Source organism: Nerophis lumbriciformis, linkage group LG11 (assembly GCF_033978685.3).
Source record: "Nerophis lumbriciformis linkage group LG11, RoL_Nlum_v2.1, whole genome shotgun sequence".
Lineage (NCBI taxonomy): Eukaryota > Metazoa > Chordata > Actinopteri > Syngnathiformes > Syngnathidae > Nerophis > Nerophis lumbriciformis.
The window spans coordinates 32058035-32082535 of NC_084558.2; the positions used below are offsets into that span (position 1 = coordinate 32058035).

Here is a 24501-nt window from a genome sequence, read left to right on the forward strand (position 1 = left end):
TGATTGTTATTTGATTAATATAATACAACATTTAACTTATGTCAGGTGTGGTGACAGTGTGCAAATCTGATGTTGCTCACGTGTGCGTCACTGAATGCTCAGAGTTTTTGTGTTTGCTCAGAGTAGACACATGAAAAATTAGGTGGAACATTGGTGGAGACCCTTTGTCAGCGTTTATTATCCAATCCAATCCAATCTGATCCACCAGTAACACCCACTTCACTGATAATCTGAATAACTTTCTTTCCACCAGAACCTCTTGTTTTCAGGTTAAAGAGGAACTGCCCTTTAAAAAACAAAACAATTGCCTGTCGTTCACAATTCAGACAAATGGATTTTATTTTAATGCATTCCAATCTGTAAATAAAAGTCTGCTTACAACACGCCAACTGGAGGTCCTCTATTCCGCCCATAAAATCCAATAAAATACCATCCAAAAAGCGCCAACAATACTCCATTTATATTTGATGACTTGAATATGAACCAAGTATTAGTAATATTGTTATTATAAGCTCCAACACAGATAAACTATTTAAGCAGCGATCACCAGCTTGTGTGATTATGTTGAGATCGTTGAGCTGCTTTCTCGCATCAGAGCTTGTGAAAGTTTCTTCTAGATGAAATATAATACCCCTCACCAGGATAGTAAAAGGATGAGGACATAATCCAACAAGTTGGTACACTCTGACAGCCAATTTAGACCTGAAAATGGCGAGAATTATTATTCGCCAGGATTATGAGTCATTCTTCATGTAAACAGGACTATATGAACATCCTATCAGTCGGAATCCTAATAAAATTAGACATTGTACAGTACGTGATCTTTTATTATGTTTGTTGGCTCTCATTTATTTACTATTTGAATGCATTATTTTTTTCTGTATTGTGTAGTTATAATTAAATGCTTTTACTTGTAATTGAATTGAATTGTGGACCCCAGGAAGACTAGTGGGTTGTTGAGGCAACCAGCTAATGGGGATCCTTAATAAAAATCAAAAAATCAAATCATACAAAAACTAAACATGTGTGTTATTGTCTTACATAAGGATTGTGAATGATCGGCAAAATTCCAAAATAAATGCAGTTCCCCTTTAACAGAGTAGTGTTTTGCATATTCGTGTACACTTTTCTATGCAACGTTGCTGGGTAGCTTTTCCACGCAACAACACTGTCCTTTTGTGTTTGGGCCAACTGAAAGATGACTGAAGCTTTGCTCCATTTGGATTTATTAGGTTATTTTGTAATTTAATACAGCGCTAAAAACTTGACAGCCAAAAAAACTTGTGTAAGTGCAAACATTTTTCACTCACATCATGTGAATCTCCTGGGGGCTAAACTCCCGCCCCTTTTCTTATTACCTCGAGACACTTTTTGAAATTCATTTAGGAATGAAAATGACTTGTTGATTCTCCCCAAAGATGTTTTGATATCTGACGGGGCATTTATTTCAGTTCTTGAGAATGCTTCCATGTGCTCAGCACTGGCGTCAGACAAACCCTGCCGCACTTCCCCTCCCCCACTTCACACAGACAGGTAATACACATTGTTTGGTGTTTAACTAAGCACACCATTAGCGCCGCCGAAAACGATACATCGCTACTGCTCTGAAGTTTCCTAAAAAAACCAACTCAAAGCTTTGTCCAGCTGTTTACTGACATATTGTCATGTTTATTGAAGGGAGAAGGAATAAAACAGACAGTTTGTAAAGACAGTTGTACTATTCTACAAATTAAACAAGTTTACTAGTTTTGTTTTACTTAAAAAATGTTACAAGTATAGGTCTTAAATGAAGCTACATTACAGCGTGAGGTATATTGTGTATACAGTCGTCTGTCCTTCATTGCTGTTAATTGGTTCAGTTTTCACCAAGTAGGAATATTTTCAGAGTCGGAGGATATAAAAAACCCAAAAGTGTCCAAAGTGCAGCCCGTGGGGTAATTTTGAGCCTGAGCTCGTTTTTATTGGCTCTTGGCAGACTGTAACATGAGATACGTTGTCCCCTTTAATAAACGAAAAATTCTACTGTCAAGTTGATAGTCGAATCAGACTATTTCGAATCGAATCATTGAATAGTCGACGAAACTAAGACGACCCTAGAAACATCCATCCATTTTCTACTGCTTGTCCCTTTCGGGATCGCGGGGGGTGCTGGAGCCTATCTCAGCTGCAATCGGGCGGAAGGCGGGGTACACCCTGGACAAGTCGCCACCTCATCACAGGGCCAACACAGATAGACAGGCAACATTCACACTCACATTCACACACTAGGGCCAATTTAGTGTTGCCAATCAACCTATCCCCAGGTGCATGTCTTTGGAGGTGGGAGGAAACCGGAGTACCCGGAGGGAACCCACGCAGTCACGGGGAGAACATGCAAACTGCACACAGAAAGATCCCGAGCCCGGGATTGAACTCAGGACCTTCGTCTTGTGAGGCACATGCACTAACCCCTGTTCCACTATGCTGCCCCTCAAGAAAACATTTCAATATCAAATACAAGAGTACTTATTTTTGAAATGTCTTGTAGAATATTACCTTATATTTTTACTTGCTTACTTATTCCTTTATTTTTACTGCAGCGATCTTGCTTTTATTGTGAAAATGTGATTGTTATGAAAAACAGCAAGAATGGTGGCTTAGACTCTTCATTGACGACCGTACACATAAAAAATGTTTTACCGTATGTTTTGGACTATAAGTCGCAGTTTTTTTCATAGTTTGGCCAGTGGTGCGACTTATACTCAGGAGCGACTTATGTGTGAAATTATTAACACATTACCGTAAAATACCAAATAATATTATTTAGCTCATTCACGTAAGAGACTAGACGTATAAGATTTCATGGGATTTAGCGATTAGGAGTGACAGATTGTTTGGTAAACGTATAGCATGTTCTATATGTTATAGTTATTTGAATGACTCTTACCATAATATTTTACGGTAACATACCAGGCACGTTCTCAGTTGGTTATTTATGCGTCATATAACGTACACTTATTCAGCCTGTTGTTCACTATTCTTTATTTATTTTAAATTGCCTTTCAAATGTCTATTCTTGGTGTTGGGTTTTATCAAATAAATTTCCCCCCAAAATGCGACTTATAAGTTTTTTTTCCCTTCTTTATTATGCATTTTCGGCGGGTGCGACTTATACTCCGAAAAATACGGTAATTTAAATTATCCTACTCACAAAAATTGTCGTTTTCTGCTGTTTATTCAAAAATAATGTTTCCTCACAACACTTGACGAGCTCCGTGGGCATTATTGGTCCACAGTTGTCGGAAACAATGGGCATGAGCGTTCTAAATGCTCCTGTTACGGTCATTTCACCTTTGACCTCGGATTCAAGTTCCATGATTGCAGTCTGCATTTTCAGAGTCATCTGAGGAGAAAGCTTGATGTGAATTGGGATATCTCTGAGCGCTGTAGTCTGGATCTTCCTGCACTCGCACTTTGATGTCGTTCTTCACCTGGTGGCAGAGACACACATAAGGAGTTACAATTGCTAAACTGAAACGCTTCATCCAAAACCAAGTCACTTCTTGAACCACTAAACTAAAACTGTTAATAAACCAACATCTGCATCCTTCTTCTCCAGCTTTAGTAAGCTCAAAGGTAATCGTCATAGTTCCACAGCTACACTTGAACATACATCATGTGGGAGTGGATGTCTTTTGTGCAAACCATTTTTCCAGCTTGGAATGATTATGCAACATAAATGTTCAGTGATTTAAAACAAACACAATAGGCTCCAGCACCACCCGCGACCCCAAAAAAGGGACAAGCGGTAGAAAATGGATGGATGGATGGATGGATGGACAATTAGATTGACATTTTATTTAGGATTTTTTTTTTCTCACTGAAACTGAAACAGAATACTAGGGTAAACGGCTTATTTTATTTTACTTCATTTGATATATTATTCATATTTATTTGATCATGTATTAATAATGGTTTAGTAAACAGATACTCTGTGTAAAATTCCTTGGATAATTGAGTAATCGGGTAAAACATATTTTTGTTTGGTTAAAGAGCAATTATAAAATGAGACATTTAAAGGCCTACTGAAATGCGATTTTCTTATTTAAACAAGGATAGCAGGTCCATTCTATGTGTCATACTTGATCATTTTGCGATATTGCGATATTTTTGCTGAAAGGATTTAGTAGAGAACATCGACGATAAAGTCCGCAACTTTTGGTCGCTGATAAAAAAGCCTTCCCTTTACCGGAAGTAGCAGACGAGTAGTGTGACGTCACAGGTTGTGGAGCTCCTCACATCTGCACATTGTTTACAATCATGGCCACCAGCAGCGAGAGCGATTCGGACCGAGAAAGCGACGATTTGAGCGAGGATGAAAGATTTGTGGATGAGGAAAGTGAGAGTGAAGGACTAGAGGGCAGTGGGAGCGATTCAGATAGGGAAGATGCTGTGAGAGGCAGGTGGGACCTGATATTCAGCTGGGAATGACTAAAACAGTAAATAAACACAAGACATATATATACTCTTTTAGCCACAACACAACCAGGCTTATATTTAATATGCCACAAATTAATCCCGCATAACAAACACCCCCCCCCCCCCCCCCCCCCCCCCGTCCATATAACCCGCCAATACAACTCAAACACCTGCACAACACACTCAATCCCACAGCCCAAAGTACCACTCACCTCCCCAAAGGGCAAGCGATCAAATGTTTGGAAGCCGCAGCTCCATGTGTACTCACGGTACCGCGTCTGCGCATCCAACTCAAAGTCCTCCTGGTAAGAGTCTCTGTTGTCCCAGTTCTCCACAGGCCAATGGTAAAGCTTGACTGTCATCTTCCGGGAATGTAAACAATGAAACACTGGCTGTGTTATCCGGCACAACACCTGCCGCACTACACCGCTTCCCACCTACAGATTTCTTCTTTGCTGTCTCCATTGTTCATTGAACAAATTTAAAAAGATTCACCAACACAGATGTCCAGAATACTGTGGAATTTTGCGATGAAAACAGATGACTTAATAGCTGGCCACCATGCTGTCCCAAAATGTCCTCTACAATCCGTGACGTCACGCGCAGCTGTCATCATACCGAGACGTTTTCAGCAGGATATTTCGCGCAAAATTTAAAATTGCACTTTAGTAAGCATGTGTTGCAATGTTAAGATTTCATCATTGATATATAAACTATCAGACTGCGTGGTCGGTAGTAGTGGGTTTCAGTAGGCCTTTAATCATGAATGACTTAGTCAAGCCAAAATATGTTGCAGGTACACGATTTGTGCATTCTGAGGGGTTTCTGTCAACACCAAATACAAAACAGGTCAGGATTGACTGTTGCATCACGTCTCAGGGGTGGTTTTATACCACTCTTCTGTATCAATAAAGTACATTGCCATTGTATTGTCTGTTCCTTCGCTTCAGAAACAGCACTAAATATACAAATCATAGGGGTGTCCCGATCAGATAGTTGTATCGGTCTAATATAAATAAATAATGATAAATGGGTTGTACTTGTATAGCGCTTTTCTACCTTCAAGGTACTCAAAGCGCTTTGACACTACCTCCACATTTACCCATTCACACACACATTCACACACTGATGGAGGGAGCTGCGATGCAAGGCGCTAACCAGCACCCATCAGGAGCAAGGGTGAAGTGTCTTGCTCAGGACACAACGGACATGACGAGTTTGGTACTAGGTGGGGATTGAACCAGGGACCCTCGGGTCGCGCACGGCCATTCTTCCACTGCGCCACGCCGTCCCTATACAATAAAACAGGCATCGGATTGTATTGGCCTGCATCTAAAACGTCTAATAGAATAACTGACAGATAACAGGTTGTTTCCATTTGAAAGGCCTTTAAGAGTCTTTACTTCAAAACAATGTGAAACTGAACATACAGAAATAAAGTTAAGTCAATACAACTTGCATGTGATACAAAATTAATTAGTTGTGACCTTCCAACACAAAACAAATGCATTAAAACAATTGCGCTATATCAATACTAATGTATATTGGATGCCAATTTTACAAGGCAATTAACACCTTCACATTTGGTAATCAAAACTACAAGTAAGATGCATGTTGTCTCTAAAGAGCTAATGCAGTGGTTCTTAACCTGGGTTCGATCAAACCCTAGGGGTTCGGTGAGTCGGCCTAAGGGGTTCGACAGAGCCTCTGCCGCGGAGGTCAAGACACGCCCGACTCATCGTGTAAATAAAAACTTCTCCCTGCCCGCGTATTATGGATACCCCCAAACAATGTTCCCTCTAATTTTCCATTTGTGTGAGCAAACGCAAAAACTCCTTGAGCATTCGGTGGAGCGCATGTGAGCGACGTCAGACGTGCACATACACTGTGGTCACACCTGCAGCACACCTGTCCCAAACCTGACGAAATAACAAGTTCAATGTTTTATTATTATAATCAAATGACAGCAGTCATTTCCATGAGATTATTTTTTAATATAAGTGTCTTGTGTGATGACTGTATTATGATAGTATATATGATAGTATATATCTGTATCATGAATCAATTAAAGTGGACCCCGACTTAAACAAGTTGAAAAACTTATTAGGGTGTTACCATTTAGTGGTCAATTGTACGGAACATGTACCTCACTGTGCAACCTACTAATAAAAATCTCAATCAATCAATTGGCCCACTTACAATGACTATAACATATTGTTTTTCATGAGCTGTGTACTAGTATTATATGTCTGGGTGGGGGTCCTACTTTAGAAATAATGTGTACCCCTTTCAGATATCGCATTTAGTTCCCACTTAAACATTCACATGTTGCACAATGAGATGTAAACATGGGATTATGTGTACATTCCTGTAACTTTCCGTTTGTAAAATATATCTTTATTAGTATTTCTCTAATATAACATCATTTTATGATTACGGTTCAGGTTTGGTGAATGCGCATATGAAATTGGTGGGGTTCGGTACCTCCAACAAGGTTAAGAACCACTGAGCTAATGTGTAAGAAGTACAATATTTCCTGGCAAACCCTTTGTAGGATATACAAAATAGAGCTGGCATGTCAATTTAATGGCAATAAACTACCAAGGCAACACACCAAGGACAAACTGAAATTAATGCATATTGGAAAATGAGACTCAGAAGCAGGGCTGGTTTTTGCGATGGGCAATGTGGGTGACCACCCAGGGTGCAATCTATGTGAGAGCACACACACACACACACACACACAGAACAAAACAGAAACAGTTTTATAAAATACCACCGCTCATTTCCATTAGTGGCCCTTTGCTACAAGGTAAGGGCGGCAGTTTGCCGGCCTGTCTTTCACAAACAGAGGCGTAATATTCCTCCTTTTCCAAAGTTCGCCTCTGGTGCAGGTCTTTAAAACCTCCGCCCATCTCACCCATGTGTTAGAACTCGAGGTGGAGATAAGGCAAGGGAGGGTTCGCCCAGGGTGTGAATCTAGCTAGGACTGCCTCTGCTGTGTAGGAAAACAAGATACAACAACTGAATGGTAAATTATAAATTATATAGCGCTTTTACTATAACTGAACGATACCCAAAGCGATTTACATTATACATCACATTCACCCATTCACACACTGATGGCGGAACCTGCCATGCAAGACGCTAAACACGACCCATCAGGAGCAAGATGAGTGAAGTGTCTTGGCCAAGGACTCAGTGGTTGTGACTAGAATGGTGGAAGTTCGATACCAACCAGGAACCCTGAAGTTGCTGGCATGCCATTCTACCATCTGGGCTACACCACCCCATATTCAGTACACTCAAGAGTCCGCTCAAGCACTTCTATCCAGCAGTAGAGCCCACGTGATCACAACAACATACCACTTGATCAAACCTTTTCTAACATTCCACACCATGCTGTATTATTTTCGCCGATATCGTATCGTAACAATAACTGTATCGGCCAATTGTCAAGGCTGCAATATCGGTATTATATCGTAAGTGAAAATGTACACCTACCATATTGTAACACATTTTAACAAATCATATTTTTTTGCAATTTTAAAGTCTCCTTAACTATTATCATTACACGAATGCATACTTTAACTATAAAATTACGTTCTGACCCCTAAATAGGTTTGCGATGTCCAAAACCCAAAACGAGTGAAGTTGGCACGTCGTGTAAATCATAAATAAAAACAGAATACAATGATTTGCAAATCCTTTTGAAATTCTATTCAATTGAATAAACTGCAAAGACAAGATACTTAATGTTGGAACTGAGAAACACTTTTTTTAAATTTTTTAAATAATCTTTAACTTAGAATTTAATGGCAGCAACACATTGCAAAAAAGTTGGCACAAGGGCATTTTACCACTGTGTTACATGGTCTTTCCTTTTAACAACACTCAGTAAACGTTTGGCAACTGAGGAGAGCAATTTTTTTAACTTTTCAGGTGGAATTCTTTCCCATTCTTGCTTGATGTACAGCTTAAGTTGTTCAACAGTCCGGGGTCTCCATTGTCATATTTTAGGCTTCATAATGCGTCACACATTTTCAATGGGAGACAGGTCTGGACTACAGGCAGGCCAGTCTAGTACCCACACTCTTTTACTATGAAGCCACGCTGTTGTAACACGTGCAGAATGTGGCATCCAACAGTTTGCCATCCAAGCAACGTATTTTTCATGGACGCCCCCTGCTTATTGAAATAAGCAGGGGCGTCCATGAAAAATACGTTGCTTGGATGGCAACATATGTTGCTCCAAAACCTTTATGTACCTTTCAGCATTAATGGTGCCTTCACAGATGTGTAAGTTAACCATGCCTTGGGCACTAATGCACCCCCATACCATCACAGATGCTGGCTTTTCAACTTTGCGCCTATAACAATCCGGATGCTTCTTTTCCTCTTCGGTCCAGAGGACACGACATCCACAATTTGAAATGTGGCCTCGTCAGCCCACAGAACACTTTTCCACTTTGCATCAGTCCATTTTAGGTGAGCTCAGGTCCAGCAAAGTCGGCTGCGTTTCTGGGTGTTGTTGATAATTGGCTTTCGCTTTGCACAGTAGAGTTTTAACTTGCACTTACAGATGTAGCAACAAACTGTAGTTACTGACGGTGGTTTTCTGAAGTGTTCCTGAGCCGATGTGGTGATATCCTTTACACACAGATGTTGGTTTTTGATGCAGTACCGCCTGAGGAATCGAAGGCCACGGCATTCAATGTTGGTTATCTCCAGATTCTTTGAACCTTTTGATGATATTACGGACCGTAGATGGTGAAATCCCTAAATTCCTTGCAATAGCCCATTGAGAAATGTTGTTCTTAAACTGTTGGACAATTTGCTCACGCATTTGTTCCCAAAGTGGTGACCCTCGCCCCATCCTTGTTTGTGAATGACTGAGCATTTCATGGAAGCTGCTTTTATACCTAATCATGGCACCCACCTGTTCCCAATTAGCCTGTTCACCCGTGGGATGTTCCAAATAAGTGTTTGATGAGCATTAATCAACTTTCTCAGTCTTTTTTGCCACTTGTGCCAGCTTTTTTGAAACATGTTGCAGGCATCAAATTAAGCTAATATTTGCAAAAAATAAAGTTTACCAGTTCGAACGTTAAGTATCTTGTCTTTGCAGTCTATTCAATTGGATATAAGTTGAAAAGGATTTGCAAATCACTGTATTCTGTTTTTATTTACGATTTACACAACTGCTAACTTCACTGGTTTTGGGTTTTGTATGTCTCTTACACCCATGCTACGACCTATGTTGTTAACAGTTTTAGCTAGTGCGGGTAACTTATCTTCGACCACTAGCTAACAGTAAGTAACCCATCCATCCATCCATCCATCCATTTTCTACCGCTTGTCCCTTTTGGGGTCACGGGGGGTGCTGGAGCCTATCTCAGCTGCATTTGAGCGGAAGGCTAACACTGTGCTTTTTTCCCCCTTAAATCTGATCAGAGATGCTGAAGGTTCCAAAATGTCTTTTTACTTGCGGTATCATAAGTGAAAACGTCGTATCGAGACACCCCTAACATTCATAGCTTTACACACTGTCAGAAATGATAGAAATACAAATGTAACCATGAAGGATGGTAAAAGTTCCTTTAGAATGCAGCAGCAACAAGGAGGCTGAAGAGCTGCAAGTTGCACACCCCTGGTCCGGAAAAGACCTACCGGTACACTGCCACCCTCAGATGAAGAGAAACTGGTTGGGATGGCCAGGAACCACCAAAACATTGGCAAAGTGGTGAGACATTCAAATAAATTGTCAGCTTGCCGACTGCCAACTCGCGTAAATCTGGGCCTAAAAATAAGGAACGTTTCGCCCCGTAATGCCAAGATGTTTTTAAATCTCGTCTTAAAACCCACTTATAATTTCTGGGCTTAAACTTTGTGCGAGTCGTGTGGTCCTCTATGTCTGTTATTGCTTTTCTTTTATTGATTTCATTTGACTTATTTTAAGATTTTAAATTATATATCCTTGTGTAGCACTTTGGAAAAAGTCTTTGTAAAATGTGTATCATGCAGTAAATTAAGTGAATTGATTGGATCAATACTCAGAACAACAACTACTTGTTGTTTTGAGTATTGGTCGATCCAATGAGTGCTGTCAACAAACAATAAATAATTGTTGCGGTCAATGAAAAATCCTGCAATCAGTCATAATCACTAAAAAAAAAGTTGATACATTCTTGGTCTTGTCAATACATTTTGGAATCTACAGCACTTCTAATTAAAACAATTAAGTATCCATCCATCCATTTTTATTACCGTTTGTCCCTCTTGGGGTCACGGGAGGTGCTGGAGCCTATCCCAGCTGCACTCGGGCGGAAGGCGGGGTACACCCTGGACCTCATCGCAGGGCCAACACAGATAGACAGACAACATTCACACTCACATTCACCAATAGGGTCCATTTAGTGTTGCCAATCAACTTTTGGAGGTGGGGGGAAGCCGGAGTACCCGAAGGGAACCCACGTAGCCAAGTAAATGTGTGTATGTATTTGAGTCAATATGTATTTTTGAAAAAAAAAAAAAAAAAATCCAAAATTATTTCGAACTTTTACATTGAATTTGTTTTTAAAAATGACCAAAAGAAAAAGTCAAGAAAGAAAAACAGTTTTACATAAATTAATCAGGGCCCACAATAAATATGACGTGACAAGCCTGTGTCAACTTCTGCCCACAAGTGTTTCTTATCTTTCCTATCTTATCTTATCTTATCTTTCCTATCTTATCTGTCAGTTGTTGAAAACGCAGCAGTTTGTGTAGCTTCTATTTTTGGGTTGCAGCTCGCGCATGTTCGATTCCCACTAAGTGACTGTGAATGTGAATGGATGTCAGTGTGCTGTGTTTTACAAGTGACCGTCAGTCTTGATATGTGTGCTGAGCAAGTGACTAATCCAGGATGTAGTCAGCCTTTCATCAAAAGTCAACTAGGATAGGCTTGAACTCCCGATGATAAGCGGTACAGAAAATGGATAGAAGGACTAACAACTGCAGTTGCTACCCGAATTAAATGATGCCAAAAGATGCTAAGGAATTGATCATATATGCACGGCGCTGCTACTGTATTGAATTAACAATGGTGGACATTTCTTTGCAAATATACTTTACAGTATAGACAACATTTATATTTGGCTTTGTGATTACCCAAACAAGTACTCTCTGCATAAAATTAGCTAAATATCGTATTAATTATTTTTCAAGGCCCGATTTTGGTTCAAATCGAATATATATGCATTTTAAATTGTATTTTCAATATCAGTGAAGTAATAAATATTAAATGACAATAAAAACAATATACTGTACTTCTTAGCTGCTTGACACTTTGATGCATACTTCATTGATCACCATTATCTTACCTTTACTGTTGCGTTTACACAGATGTAAACAAAAAGAAAAAAGATTAGCTTTAACGTTTACACTGGTGTTTTTGACACAGGGCCAAAGACTGTGCAATAAAAACAAAAACATGGCATAGCTTTCAAAAGTGAGGGATGTCATGCCTGTGTTGCATATGCTTCCTGGAGCTCTGGCCTCTGCAGCTCCCCCTGCAGGCTGTTTATGGCAGTGACCGGCAAAGCTCCAACAGAGCCAGCTGCTCGACACACTGCATCTGACAAGGAGAGGTGGGGTCCTTCACGCTCTGTCATCTGATGACGTAAGACACAGAATACAGGTGAACCACAACAGCAGTTCTCAGTTTTTTTTCTTCAGGAATTGAAATACCGGTCTATAGCTGCTACTTTTCCCCCCAGACTTTAAATTCTGTGTTTTATACAACGCTGCGCCTAATTTATTGATTTTTCTGGGGTCACGAAACTAACGCAGCCAAGAAATCAACCTCGTCACATGGGACTAATGAAATTGCCGAAGGAGTCAGTGTGACCAATGAAATTGTTCGCAATAAATCAAACACACTATGCACTCACCACAGTCAAAAGCGATTGACCCAGCCATAGAAAAAGGAAACAGCATCGTATTAAAAAAGACTTGAGGGTGTAAACGCTGCCAAAGATGCATCAACAAAGTATTGAGCAAAAAGTCTGAATAAATGTAGATCATTTGCCAAAATGACCTACATTTCTGTTTTTTTTGTCAAGATGGGGTGCTGAGTGTAAATTGATTAAAGAGTGAAAAATTTAAAGGGGTCTGAATACTTTCCATATGTGCACTCAGGATCATAAAAAAAAAATCATAATATCACCCCTTTAAACACAAACAACGTACCAAAAGGAACCAAAACTGTGGTCCGAAAACCGAGGTTCGGACCGTACTGTGGGTACCCTGTACCTTTGCACCCTTAATGTGCCCTAGGTGTTGCACAGACTAGTCAACTTTAAAAGCCACTATTAAAGTTTTTTTAAACATCGACTAGTTGCTGATCAGGTGATTTTGGCAGTAAAAAATATTTTCTTTTGCACTGACGTGGGAGTAGCAGCCACCCCGGGACGCCACAGAGTGCATTGTTTGAGAAGTACTGCACTACACTGTCAGTGACTGAGTCTAGATAATGTTTGGTTATATGAGAAAAGTTGTGTGTTATAAGACTCACCTTCCTCCTTTTTGCGGGCATGCCGTGGAGGTAGGCATCAGACAACGCAGGCTGCGCATTAATCTTCCTCTGAGACAACGTGTCGTGCCTGATAATAGGAACCCACTCCTGCGACAAATACTCTAATCATTGACGTGTTTGTGCTTAAACATGTATGTTTGTTAAATATCCAGGAATGCTTTGTTTCCTCTACAGAGTTGCTCATGTCCAGAAATCTAAACAGAATGATCTAACATGTGCATGAAAAAAGGCCACATGATACTTACAGGTGGAAGAGACGCTTCCCATGGTTGCTCCTCAGGGGCCAGCTCAGCCCGTCTTGTTGGGGAGTCTGTAGCCTCTCCGCTGTCACCAGACGATGCCAAGACCCCCTCTGCTGTGGTAGCTGCAGCAGATAAACTCTCCTCTAACTGGGCAAAACAGAGATGATGAGTGACAACTGACTTCATTGTATGTATTATGTATTGGACATACTGAATAGGAATAAATAATTTTATTAGACGCAGTCTAGTCCCAATTGTATTTATGGAGGAAATATTTGCCTCAGTTTTCCTATGTCGTCTTGGTCATAATACGGCCAAATATTGCGCAACAAACAAGTCCCTGTATCATTCTGTGTAATAAAGTGCCCAAACAAGGAATACAATTTTTGAGACTCAGTCTGTGAATACAGTTTCAAAATAACCCACAATGAGGCCCAATAAAGTTGCGAGTTTAGCACGCTGCTGTGGAGTTGTGGTGTAACGACAGTGTGACATGTTGTTCTGTCTTGCACATGCGTATGATTGCATTAATTTTAGTAAATAAAGTAGTGTGAGCACAGAATTGTTGTCTGTGTTCTTGGGTATAACATATCTGTCAGAACTTTGATAAAGAGTATTGAATTAAAAAAATAACTCGTAGCAAAGTAGGATATATATAAAAATATAAATATCTATATATTTAAATATAAATGTAAAAATACATTATACATACACACACACACACACACACACACACACACACACACACACACACACACACACACACACACACACACACACACACTCTAACACACACACACACACACACACACACACACACACACACACACACACACACACACACACACACACACACACACACATGTATATATATACACATACAAGCCTCGAATTTTAACATTTTAAGGTCAAGGCAAGTGTAGCCTTAAAAGAGAGCTCATATTTTAGGGCACCAAGGCAAGTTAGATGGGCACCAAGGCAAACATTTTCTTTCAAGACAGGGTCTCCAAAGCATGTATGCATATACAGGTAAAAGCCAGTAAATTAGAATATTTTGAAAAACTTGATTTATTTCAGTAATTGCATTCAAAAGGTGTAACTTGTACATTATATTTATTCATTGCACACAGACTGATGCATTCAAATGTTTATTTAATTTAATTTTGATGATTTGAAGTGGCAACAAATGAAAATCCAAAATTCCGTGTGTCACAAAATTAGAATATTACTTAAGGCTAATACAAAAAAGGGATTTTTAGAAATGTTGGCCAACTGAAAAGTATGAAAATGAAAAATATGAGCATGTACAATACTCAATACTTGGTTGGAGCTCCTTTTGCCTCAATTACTGCGTTAATGCGGCGTGGCATGGAGTCGATGAGTTTCTGGCACTGCTCAGGTGTTATGAGAGCCCAGGTTGCTCTGATAGTGGCCTTCAACTCTTCTGCGTTTTTGGGTCTGGCATTCTGCATCTTCCTTTTCACAATACCCCACAGATATTCTATGGGGCAAAGGTCAGGGGAGTTGGCGGGCCAATTTAGAACAGAAATACCATGGTCCGTAAACCAGGCACGGGTAGATTTTGCGCTGTGTGCAGGCGCCAAGTCCTGTTGGAACTTGAAATCTCCATCTCCATAGAGCAGGTCAGCAGCAGGAAGCATGAAGTGCTCTAAAACTTGCTGGTAGACGGCTGCGTTGACCCTGGATCTCAGGAAACAGAGTGGACCGACACCAGCAGATGACATGGCACCCCAAACCATCACTGATGGTGGAAACTTTACACTAGACTTCAGGCAACGTGGATCCTGTGCCTCTCCTGTCTTCCTCCAGACTCTGGGACCTCGATTTCCAAAGGAAATGCAAAATTTGCATGGTTGGGTGATGGTTTGGGGTGCCATGTCATCTACCCGTGCCTGGTTTACGGACCATGGTATTTCTGTTCTAAATTGGCCCGCCAACTCCCCTGACCTTAGCCCCATAGAAAATCTGTGGGGTATTGTGAAAAGGAAGATGCAGAATGCCAGACCCAAAAACGCAGAAGAGTTGAAGGCCACTATCAGAGCAACCTGGGCTCTCATAACACCTGAGCAGTGCCAGAAACTCATCGACTCCATGCCACGCCGCATTAACGCAGTAATTGAGGCAAAAGGAGCTCCAACCAAGTATTGAGTATTGTACATGCTCATATTTTTCATTTTCATACTTTTCAGTTGGCCAACATTTCTAAAAATCCCTTTTTTGTATTAGCCTTAAGTAATATTCAAATTTTGTGACACACGGAATTTTGGATTTTCATTTGTTGCCACTTCAAATCATCAAAATTAAATGAAATAAACATTTGAATGTATCAGTCTGTGTGCAATGAATAAATATAATGTACAAGTTACACCTTTTGAATGCAATTACTGAAATAAATCAAGTTTTTCAAAATATTCTAATTTACTGGCTTTTACCTGTATATACAGGACTGTCTCAGAAAATTAGAACATTGTGATAAAGTCCTTTATTTTCTGTAATTCAATTAAAAAAACAAAAATGTCATACATTCTGGATTCATTACACATCAACTGAAATATTGCAAGCCTTTTATTATTTTAATATTGCTGATTATGGCATATAGCTTAAGAAAACTCAAAAATCGTATCTCAAAAAATTTGAATATTTCCTCAGACCAAGTAAAAAAAAAGATTTATAACAGCAAATCAAAATCAAACATTTGAAAATGTCAATTAATACACTCAGTACTTGGTTGGGAATCCTTTTGCACGAATTACTGCATCAATGCGGCGTGGCATGGAGGCAATCAGCCTGTGGCATTGCTGAGGTGTTATGGATGCCCAGGATGCTTCAATAGCGGCCTTTAGCTCATTTGCATTATTGGGTCTGGTGTCTTTCAGCTTCTTCTTCACAATACCCCACAAATTCTCTATGGGGTTTAGGTCAGGGGAGTTGGCAGGCCAATCAAGGACAGTAATGCCATGGTCAGTACACCAGTTACTGGTGGTTTTGGCACTGGAAAATGAAATCATCATCTCCATAGAGATTTTCAACAGATGGAAGCATGTAGTGCTCTAAAATCTCTTGGTACACAGCTGCATTGACTCTGGACTTGATGAAACACAGTGGACCAACACCAGCTGCTAACATGGGTCCCCAAACCATTGCTGACTGTGGGAACTTCACACTGGATTTCAAGCAACTTGGATTTTGCTTCTCTCCAGCCTTCCTTCAGACTCTAGCGCCTTGACTTTCAAATTAAATACCAAACTTGCTTTCGTCTGAAAATAGGACTCTGGACCACTCTGCAACTGTCCAGTGCTTCTTTTCCATAGCCCAAGTCAGACGCTTCTAAAGATTTTAGGGCCCTACATGCTTCCATCTGTTGAAAAGCTCTATGGAGATGATGGTTTCATTTTCCAGCATGATCTGGCACCTGCCCACAGTGCCAAAACCACCAGTAACTGGTGTACTGACCATGGCATTACTGTCCTCGATTGGCCTGCCAACTCCCCTGACCTGAACCCCATAGAGAATTTGTGGGGTATTGTGAAGAAGAAGCTGAAAGACACCAGACCCAATAATACAAATGAGCTAAAGGCCGCTATTGAAGCATCCTGGGCATCCATAACACCTCAGCAATGCCACAGGCTGATTGCCTCCATGCCACGCCGCATTGATGCAGTAATCCGTGCAAAAGGATTCCCAACCAAGTACTGAGTGCATTAATTGACATTTTCAAATGTTTGATTTTGTTTTGCTGTTATAAATCTTTTTTTTTTTTACTTGTTCTGAGGAAATATTCTAATTTTTTGAGATACGATTTTTGAGTTTTCTTAAGCTGTATGCCATAATCAGCAATATTAAAATAATAAAAGGCTTGCAATATTTCAGTTGATGTGTAATGAATCCAGAATGTATGACATTTTAGTTTTTTTAATTGCATTACAGAAAATAAAGGACTTGATCACAATATTCTAATTTTCTGAGACAGTCCTGTATACAGGTAAAAGCCAGTAAATTAGAATATTTTGAAAAACTTGATTTATTTCAGTACGGTAATTGCATTCAAAAGGTGTAACTTGTACATTATATTTATTCATTGCACACAGACTGATGCATTCAAATGTTTATTTCATTTAATTTTGATAATTTGAAGTGGCAACAAATGAAAATCCAAAATTCCGTGTGTCACAAAATTAGAATATTACTTAAGGCTAATACAAAAAAGGGATTTTTAGAAATGTTGGCCAACTGAAAAGTATGAAAATGAAAAATATGAGCATGTACAATACTCAATACTTGGTTGGAGCTCCTTTTGCCTCAATTACTGCGTTAATGCGGCGTGGCATGGAGTCGATGAGTTTCTGGCACTGCTCAGGTGTTATGAGAGCCCAGGTTGCTCTGATAGTGGCCTTCAACTCTTCTGCGTTTTTGGGTCTGGCATTCTGCATCTTCCTTTTCACAATACCCCACAGATTTTCTATGGGGCTAAGGTCAGGGGAGTTGGCGGGCCAATTTAGAACAGAAATTTCATGGTCCGTAAACCAGGCACGGGTAGATTTTGCGCTGTGTGCAGGCGCCAAGTCCTATTGGAACTTGAAATCTCCATCTCCATAGAGCAGGTCAGCAGCAGGAAGCATGAAGTGCTCTAAAACTTGCTGGTAGACGGCTGCGTTGACCCTGGATCTCAGGAAACAGAGTGGACCGACACCAGCAGATGACATGGCACTCCAAACCATCACTGATGGTGGAAACTTTACACTAGACTTCAGGCAACGTGGATCCTGTGCCTCTCCTGTCTTCCTCCAGACTCTGGGACCTCGATTTCCAAAGGAAATGCAAAATTTGCATGGTTGGGTGATGGTTTGGGGTGCCATGTCATCTACCCGTGCCTGGTTTAAAGACCATGGTATTTCTGTTCTAAATTGGCCCGCCAACTCCCCTGACCTTAGCCCCATAGAAAATCTGTGGGGTATTGTGAAAAGGAAGATGCAGAATGCCAGACCCAAAAACGCAGAAGAGTTGAAGGCCACTATCAGAGCAACCTGGGCTCTCATAACACCTGAGCAGTTCCAGAAACTCATCGACTCCATGCCACGCCGCATTAACGCAGTAATTGAGGCAAAAGGAGCTCCAACCAAGTATTGAGTATTGTACATGCTCATATTTTTCATTTTCATACTTTTCAGTTGGCCAACATTTCTAAAAATCCCTTTTTTGTATTAGCCTTAAGTAATATTTAAATTTTGTGACACACGGAATTTTGGATTTTCATTTGTTGCCACTTCAAATCATCAAAATTAAATGAAATAAACATTTGAATGCATCAGTCTGTGTGCAATGAATAAATATAATGTACAAGTTACACCTTTTGAATGCAATTACTGAAATAAATCAAGTTTTTCAAAATATTCTAATTTACTGGCTTTTACCTGTATATACAGGACTGTCTCAGAAAATTAGAATATTGTGATAAAGTCCTTTATTTTCTGTAATTCAATTAAAAAAACAAAAATGTCATACATTCTGGATTCATTACACATCAACTGAAATATTGCAAGCCTTTTATTATTTTAATATTGCTGATTATGGCATATAGCTTAAGAAAACTCAAAAATCATATCTCAAAAAATTTGAATATTTCCTCAGACCAAGTAAAAAAACAGATTTATAACAGCAAATCAAAATCAAACATTTGAAAATGTCAATTAATACACTCAGTACTTGGTTGGGAATCCTTTTGCACGAATTACTGCATCAATGCGGCGTGGCATGGAGGCAATCAGCCTGTGGCATTGCTGAGGTGTTATGGATGCCCAGGATGCTTCAATAGCGGCCTTTAGCTCATTTGCATTATTGGGTCTGGTGTCTTTCAGCTTCTTCTTCACAATACCCCACAAATTCTCTATGGGGTTTAGGTCAGGGGAGTTGGCAGGCCAATCAAGGACAGTAATGCCATGGTCAGTACACCAGTTACTGGTGGTTTTGGCACTGGAAAATGAAATCATCATCTCCATAGAGATTTTCAACAGATGGAAGCATGTAGTGCTCTAAAATCTCTTGGTACACAGCTGCATTGACTCTGAACTTGATGAAACACAGTGGACCAACACCAGCTGCTAACATGGGTCCCCAAACCATTGCTGACTGTGGGAACTTCACACTGGATTTCAAGCAACTTGGATTTTGCTTCTCTCCAGCCTTCCTTCAGACTCTAGCGCCTTGACTTTCAAATTAAATACCAAACTTGCTTTCATCTGAAAATAGGACTCTGGACCACTCTGCAACTGTCCAGTGCTTCTTTTCCATAGCCCAAGTCAGACGCTTCTAAAGATTTTAGGGCACTACATGCTTCCATCTGTTGAAAAGCTCTATGGAGATGATGGTTTCATTTTCCAGCATGATCTGGCACCTGCCCACAGTGCCAAAACCACCAGTAACTGGTGTACTGACCATGGCATTACTGTCCTCGATTGGCCTGCCAACTCCCCTGACCTGAACCCCATAGAGAATTTGTGGGGTATTATGAAGAAGAAGCTGAAAGACACCAGACCCAATAATACAAATGAGCTAAAGGCCGCTATTGAAGCAACCTTGGGCATTCATAACACCTCAGCAATGCCACAGGCTGATTGCCTCCATGCCACGCCGCATTGATGCAGTAATCCGTGCAAAAGGATTCCCAACCAAGTACTGAGTGCATTAATTGACATTTTCAAATGTTTGATTTTGTTTTGCTGTTATAAATCTTTTTTTTTTTTTACTTGTTCTGAGGAAATATTCTAATTTTTTGAGATACGATTTTTGAGTTTTCTTAAGCTGTATGCCATAATCAGCAATATTAAAATAATAAAAGGCTTGCAATATTTCAGTTGATGTGTAATGAATCCAGAATGTATGACATTTTAGTTTTTTTAATTGCATTACAGAAAATAAAGGACTTGATCACAATATTCTAATTTTCTGAGACAGTCCTGTATACAGGTAAAAGCCAGTAAATTAGAATATTTTGAAAAACTTGATTTATTTCAGTACGGTAATTGCATTCAAAAGGTGTAACTTGTACATTATATTTATTCATTGCACACAGACTGATGCATTCAAATGTTTATTTCATTTAATTTTGATAATTTGAAGTGGCAACAAATGAAAATCCAAAATTCCCTGTGTCACAATTTAGAATATTACTTAAGGCTAATACAAAAAAGGGATTTTTAGAAATGTTGGCCAACTGAAAAGTATGAAAATGAAAAATATGAGCATGTACAATACTCAATACTTGGTTGGAGCTCCTTTTGCCTCAATTACTGCGTTAATGCGGCGTGGCATGGAGTCGATGAGTTTCTGGCACTGCTCAGGTGTTATGAGAGCCCAGGTTGCTCTGATAGTGGCCTTCAACTCTTCTGCGTTTTTGGGTCTGGCATTCTGCATCTTCCTTTTCACAATACCCCACAGATTTTCTATGGGGCTAAGGTCAGGGGAGTTGGCGGGCCAATTTAGAACAGAAATACCATGGTCCGTAAACCAGGCACGGGTAGATTTTGCGCTGTGTGCAGGCGCCAAGTCCTGTTGGAACTTGAAATCTCCATCTCCATAGAGCAGGTCAGCAGCAGGAAGCATGAAGTGCTCTAAAACTTGCTGGTAGACGGCTACGTTGACCCTGGATCTCAGGAAACAGAGTGGACCGACACCAGCAGATGACATGGCACCCCAAACCATCACCCAACCATGCAAATTTTGCATTTCCTTTGGAAATCGAGGTCCCAGAGTCTGGAGGAAGACAGGAGAGGCACAGGATCCACGTTGCCTGAAGTCTAGTGTAAAGTTTCCACCATCAGTGATGGTTTGGAGTGCCATGTCATCTGCTGGTGTCGGTCCACTCTGTTTCCTGAGATCCAGGGTCAACGCAGCCGTCTACCAGCAAGTTTTAGAGCACTTCATGCTTCCTGCTGCTGACCTGCTCTATGGAGATGGAGATTTCAAGTTCCAACAGGACTTGGCGCCTGCACACAGCGCAAAATCTACCCGTGCCTGGTTTACGGACCATGGTATTTCTGTTCTAAATTGGCCCGCCAACTCCCCTGACCTTAGCCCCATAGAAAATCTGTGGGGTATTGTGAAAAGGAAGATGCAGAATGCCAGACCCAAAAACGCAGAAGAGTTGAAGGCCACTATCAGAGCAACCTGGGCTCTCATAACACCTGAGCAGTGCCAGAAACTCATCGACTCCATGCCACGCCGCATTAACGCAGTAATTGAGGCAAAAGGAGCTCCAACCAAGTAATAAGTATTGTACATGCTCATATTTTTCATTTTCATACTTTTCAGTTGGCCAACATTTCTAAAAATCCCTTTTTTGTATTAGCCTTAAGTAATATTCTAAATTGTGACACAGGGAATTTTGGATTTTCATTTGTTGCCACTTCATATCATCAAAATTAAATGAAATAAACATTTGAATGCATCAGTCTGTGTGCAATGAATAAATATAATGTACAAGTTACACCTTTTTAATGCAATTACTGAAATAAATCAAGTTTTTCAAAATATTCTAATTTACTGGCTTTTACCTGTGTGTATATATATATATATATATATATATATATATATATATATATATATATATATATATATGTATATATATATAGTCGTGCTCATAAGTTTACATACCCTGGGAGAATTTATGATTTCTTGGCCATTCTTCAGAGAATATGAATTATAACACAAAAACCTTTCTTCCACTCATGCTTAATGGTTGTGTGAAGCTATGTATTGGCAAACAACTGTGTTTACTCCTTTTAAATCAAAATTACAAAAGAAAGTACCCAAATGACCCTGATCAAAAGTTTACATACCCCAGTGACTATGATCTGATAACATGCACAGAAGTTGACTCTCTGAAAAATTGTGGTGTGGCTGTTTCAAGATGCACAATAAGGAGGCACTTGAAGAAAAATGGGCTGCATGGTCGAGTCGCCAGAAAAAAGCAATTTCTGCGCAAATGTCACAAAGTATCCCGCTTACATTACGCGAAACAGCACAGAGACTAGTCTCAAAACTTCTGGAACAAAGTAATTTGAAGTGATAAGACCAAAATTTTACTTTTTGGCCACTCGGTCATGCAGCCCATTTTTCTTCAAGTACCTCCTTATTGTGCATCTTGAAACAGCCACGCCACATTTTTTCAGAGAGTCCTGTATTTCAGCTGAAGTTATTTGTGGATTTTTCTTTGCATCTCGAACAATTTTCCTGGCAGTTGTGGCTGAAATATTTGCTGGTCTACCTGAATCCCTCATTTTCTACTTCTTAATCAGCGTTTGAACACTGCTGATTGGCATTCTCAATTACTTGGATATCTTTTTATACCCCTTTCCTGTTTTATGCAGTTCAATTACCTTTTCTCGCAGATACTTTGACAATTATTTTGCCTTCCCCATGAGTCAGAATCCAGAAACATCTGTGCAGTACTGGATGAAAGATGCAATGGTCTGTCAGAAGCCCAGAAACTCACTGACCTTTTATACACACACATTAATTACAAACAAACAGGTCACAAGTGAGGATTGGAACCTTGATTAGCCATTCAAACCTGTTTGTGTCAACTTTTGTGCATGTTATTAGATCAAAGTCACTGGGGTATGTAAACTTTTGATCAGGGTCATTTGTGTACTTTCTTTTGTCATTTTGATTTAAAAAGAGTAAACACAGTTGTTTGCCAATAAATAGCTTCACACAACCATTAAGCATGAGTGGAAAAAAGGTTTTTGTGTTATCATTCATATTCTCTGAAGAATGGCCAAGAAATCACAAATTCTCCCAGGGTATGTAAACTTATAAGCACAACTGTATATATATATATATATATATATATATATATATATATACACACACACACATATATATATATATATATATATATATATATATATATATATTGTCAGTATGTGCAGCTTTGTGTGCGTGCTGACACACTCAACATCACTGCATGCGGATAAAAGAAAAGTACTGGTATTATTTAAAGGCAGTACAGTATCATTTTGAAATCATTAGTACCGGTATACCGTACAACCATAATTTATACACACTGTAAATAATTTAAATAGATTCCTTCCATGTTAAAGTATTAACAAAGTGTACTGCTCTCAACACTATCTACAGTATGTAATCCGCATGATTAGATGCGAAAACTAATGTTTGATTTTAGATGTTGGCAGTGTCTACTCAAATGTTTTCCTCCCAAGATAGGGTAAAAAAAAAAAAAAAAAAAAAGTGACGATAAAAATAATTACCACCACATTTTGACTTCGCGTTAGCTGTCGTCCAATGCCAGCCTCTGTCCTCTGGTTCAAGTCAGCCTAAAAAGCACCAAAGTAGACAGACATTAAACTTTTTACTCATGTGGACAAGCAAATATTCCTTTGTACTGGTATATGAAAGCAATATGCAACTATAATTATTTGATACTTGTTAAAATTGTCATATGATGGGAATAAATCCTTTTAGACTGCAATATTGTTAAATTAAGGACACATTACATATCTCTAGTTTGTGTGCTTAGCTGTTGTTTAGCTGCTAACTACTATAATAGCCTTTAGCCTACTATGTTTACATTTGTAAATGACCTCGCTACACTTGTGTGCTCATTTGAGGAAATGTAGATGTTAACTGGCTCTCCAGCTTTGCATCAGTAAATGTAATAGAATTGCTTGGGTTTACATGACATCCGGGTCATTGAATATGCGTGGTGGTCAAGCCAGTGTCTATTTCCAATGGGTACCAGGCGCCTTTTAGCCTTTCTGGAAGAAAAATGACCGATGCTTGCGTTGTTTTCGTCCGTACGAACCGTTCAAATCGCGAAAAGGATAAGCATTTCCTTAAAGTTCCCCGAGAGGTAATCAAAAAGGGCGGAAGAGTGCAAGATTGTACGAAACAACGACGAGAAAAGTGTCACGCACTCCAGTCCAAGGGTTTGCAGTGATTACTTCATTAAAAGTTTGTTTGATATACTTTTAACATTTAGTGCTTCCCATTTTTAAGGATTATCTTGATATTATTTGTATTTCTTAAACACATTTTTGCGACGAGTGTTTTGTAAAGCACCAACTCAGCGAGTCTAAATAAAAGAAAGCAAATGTGAGCAATACCTAAAAAAATATATGTTTTTACCAAAGGCAGCAATCATAAATGAAGCTTTCAGCACATACACAATGTTGAGATCTATAGTTA

General features: G+C 39.6%; 1 protein-coding gene across 4 annotated transcripts in view; it reads right to left on the reverse strand.

The window, feature by feature from the left end:
• Positions 1 to 3195: 3195 nt before the first annotated feature.
• bag6l (BCL2 associated athanogene 6, like) overlaps positions 3196 to 24501 on the reverse strand; it is a 57170-nt gene continuing 35864 nt past the window's right edge. For all 4 annotated transcript variants that reach the window (XM_061966787.1, XM_061966789.1, XM_061966785.1 and 1 more), the window contains exons 21-25: positions 23565 to 23630; positions 13279 to 13422; positions 13013 to 13120; positions 11964 to 12110; positions 3196 to 3470 (exon numbers count right to left, since the gene is read on the reverse strand). In XM_061966787.1, coding sequence (XP_061822771.1) covers positions 3345 to 3470; positions 11964 to 12110; positions 13013 to 13120; positions 13279 to 13422; positions 23565 to 23630 — 591 coding nt within the window. In that variant the 3' untranslated portion in view covers positions 3196 to 3344. The remainder of the gene's footprint in view (positions 3471 to 11963; positions 12111 to 13012; positions 13121 to 13278; positions 13423 to 23564; positions 23631 to 24501) is intronic.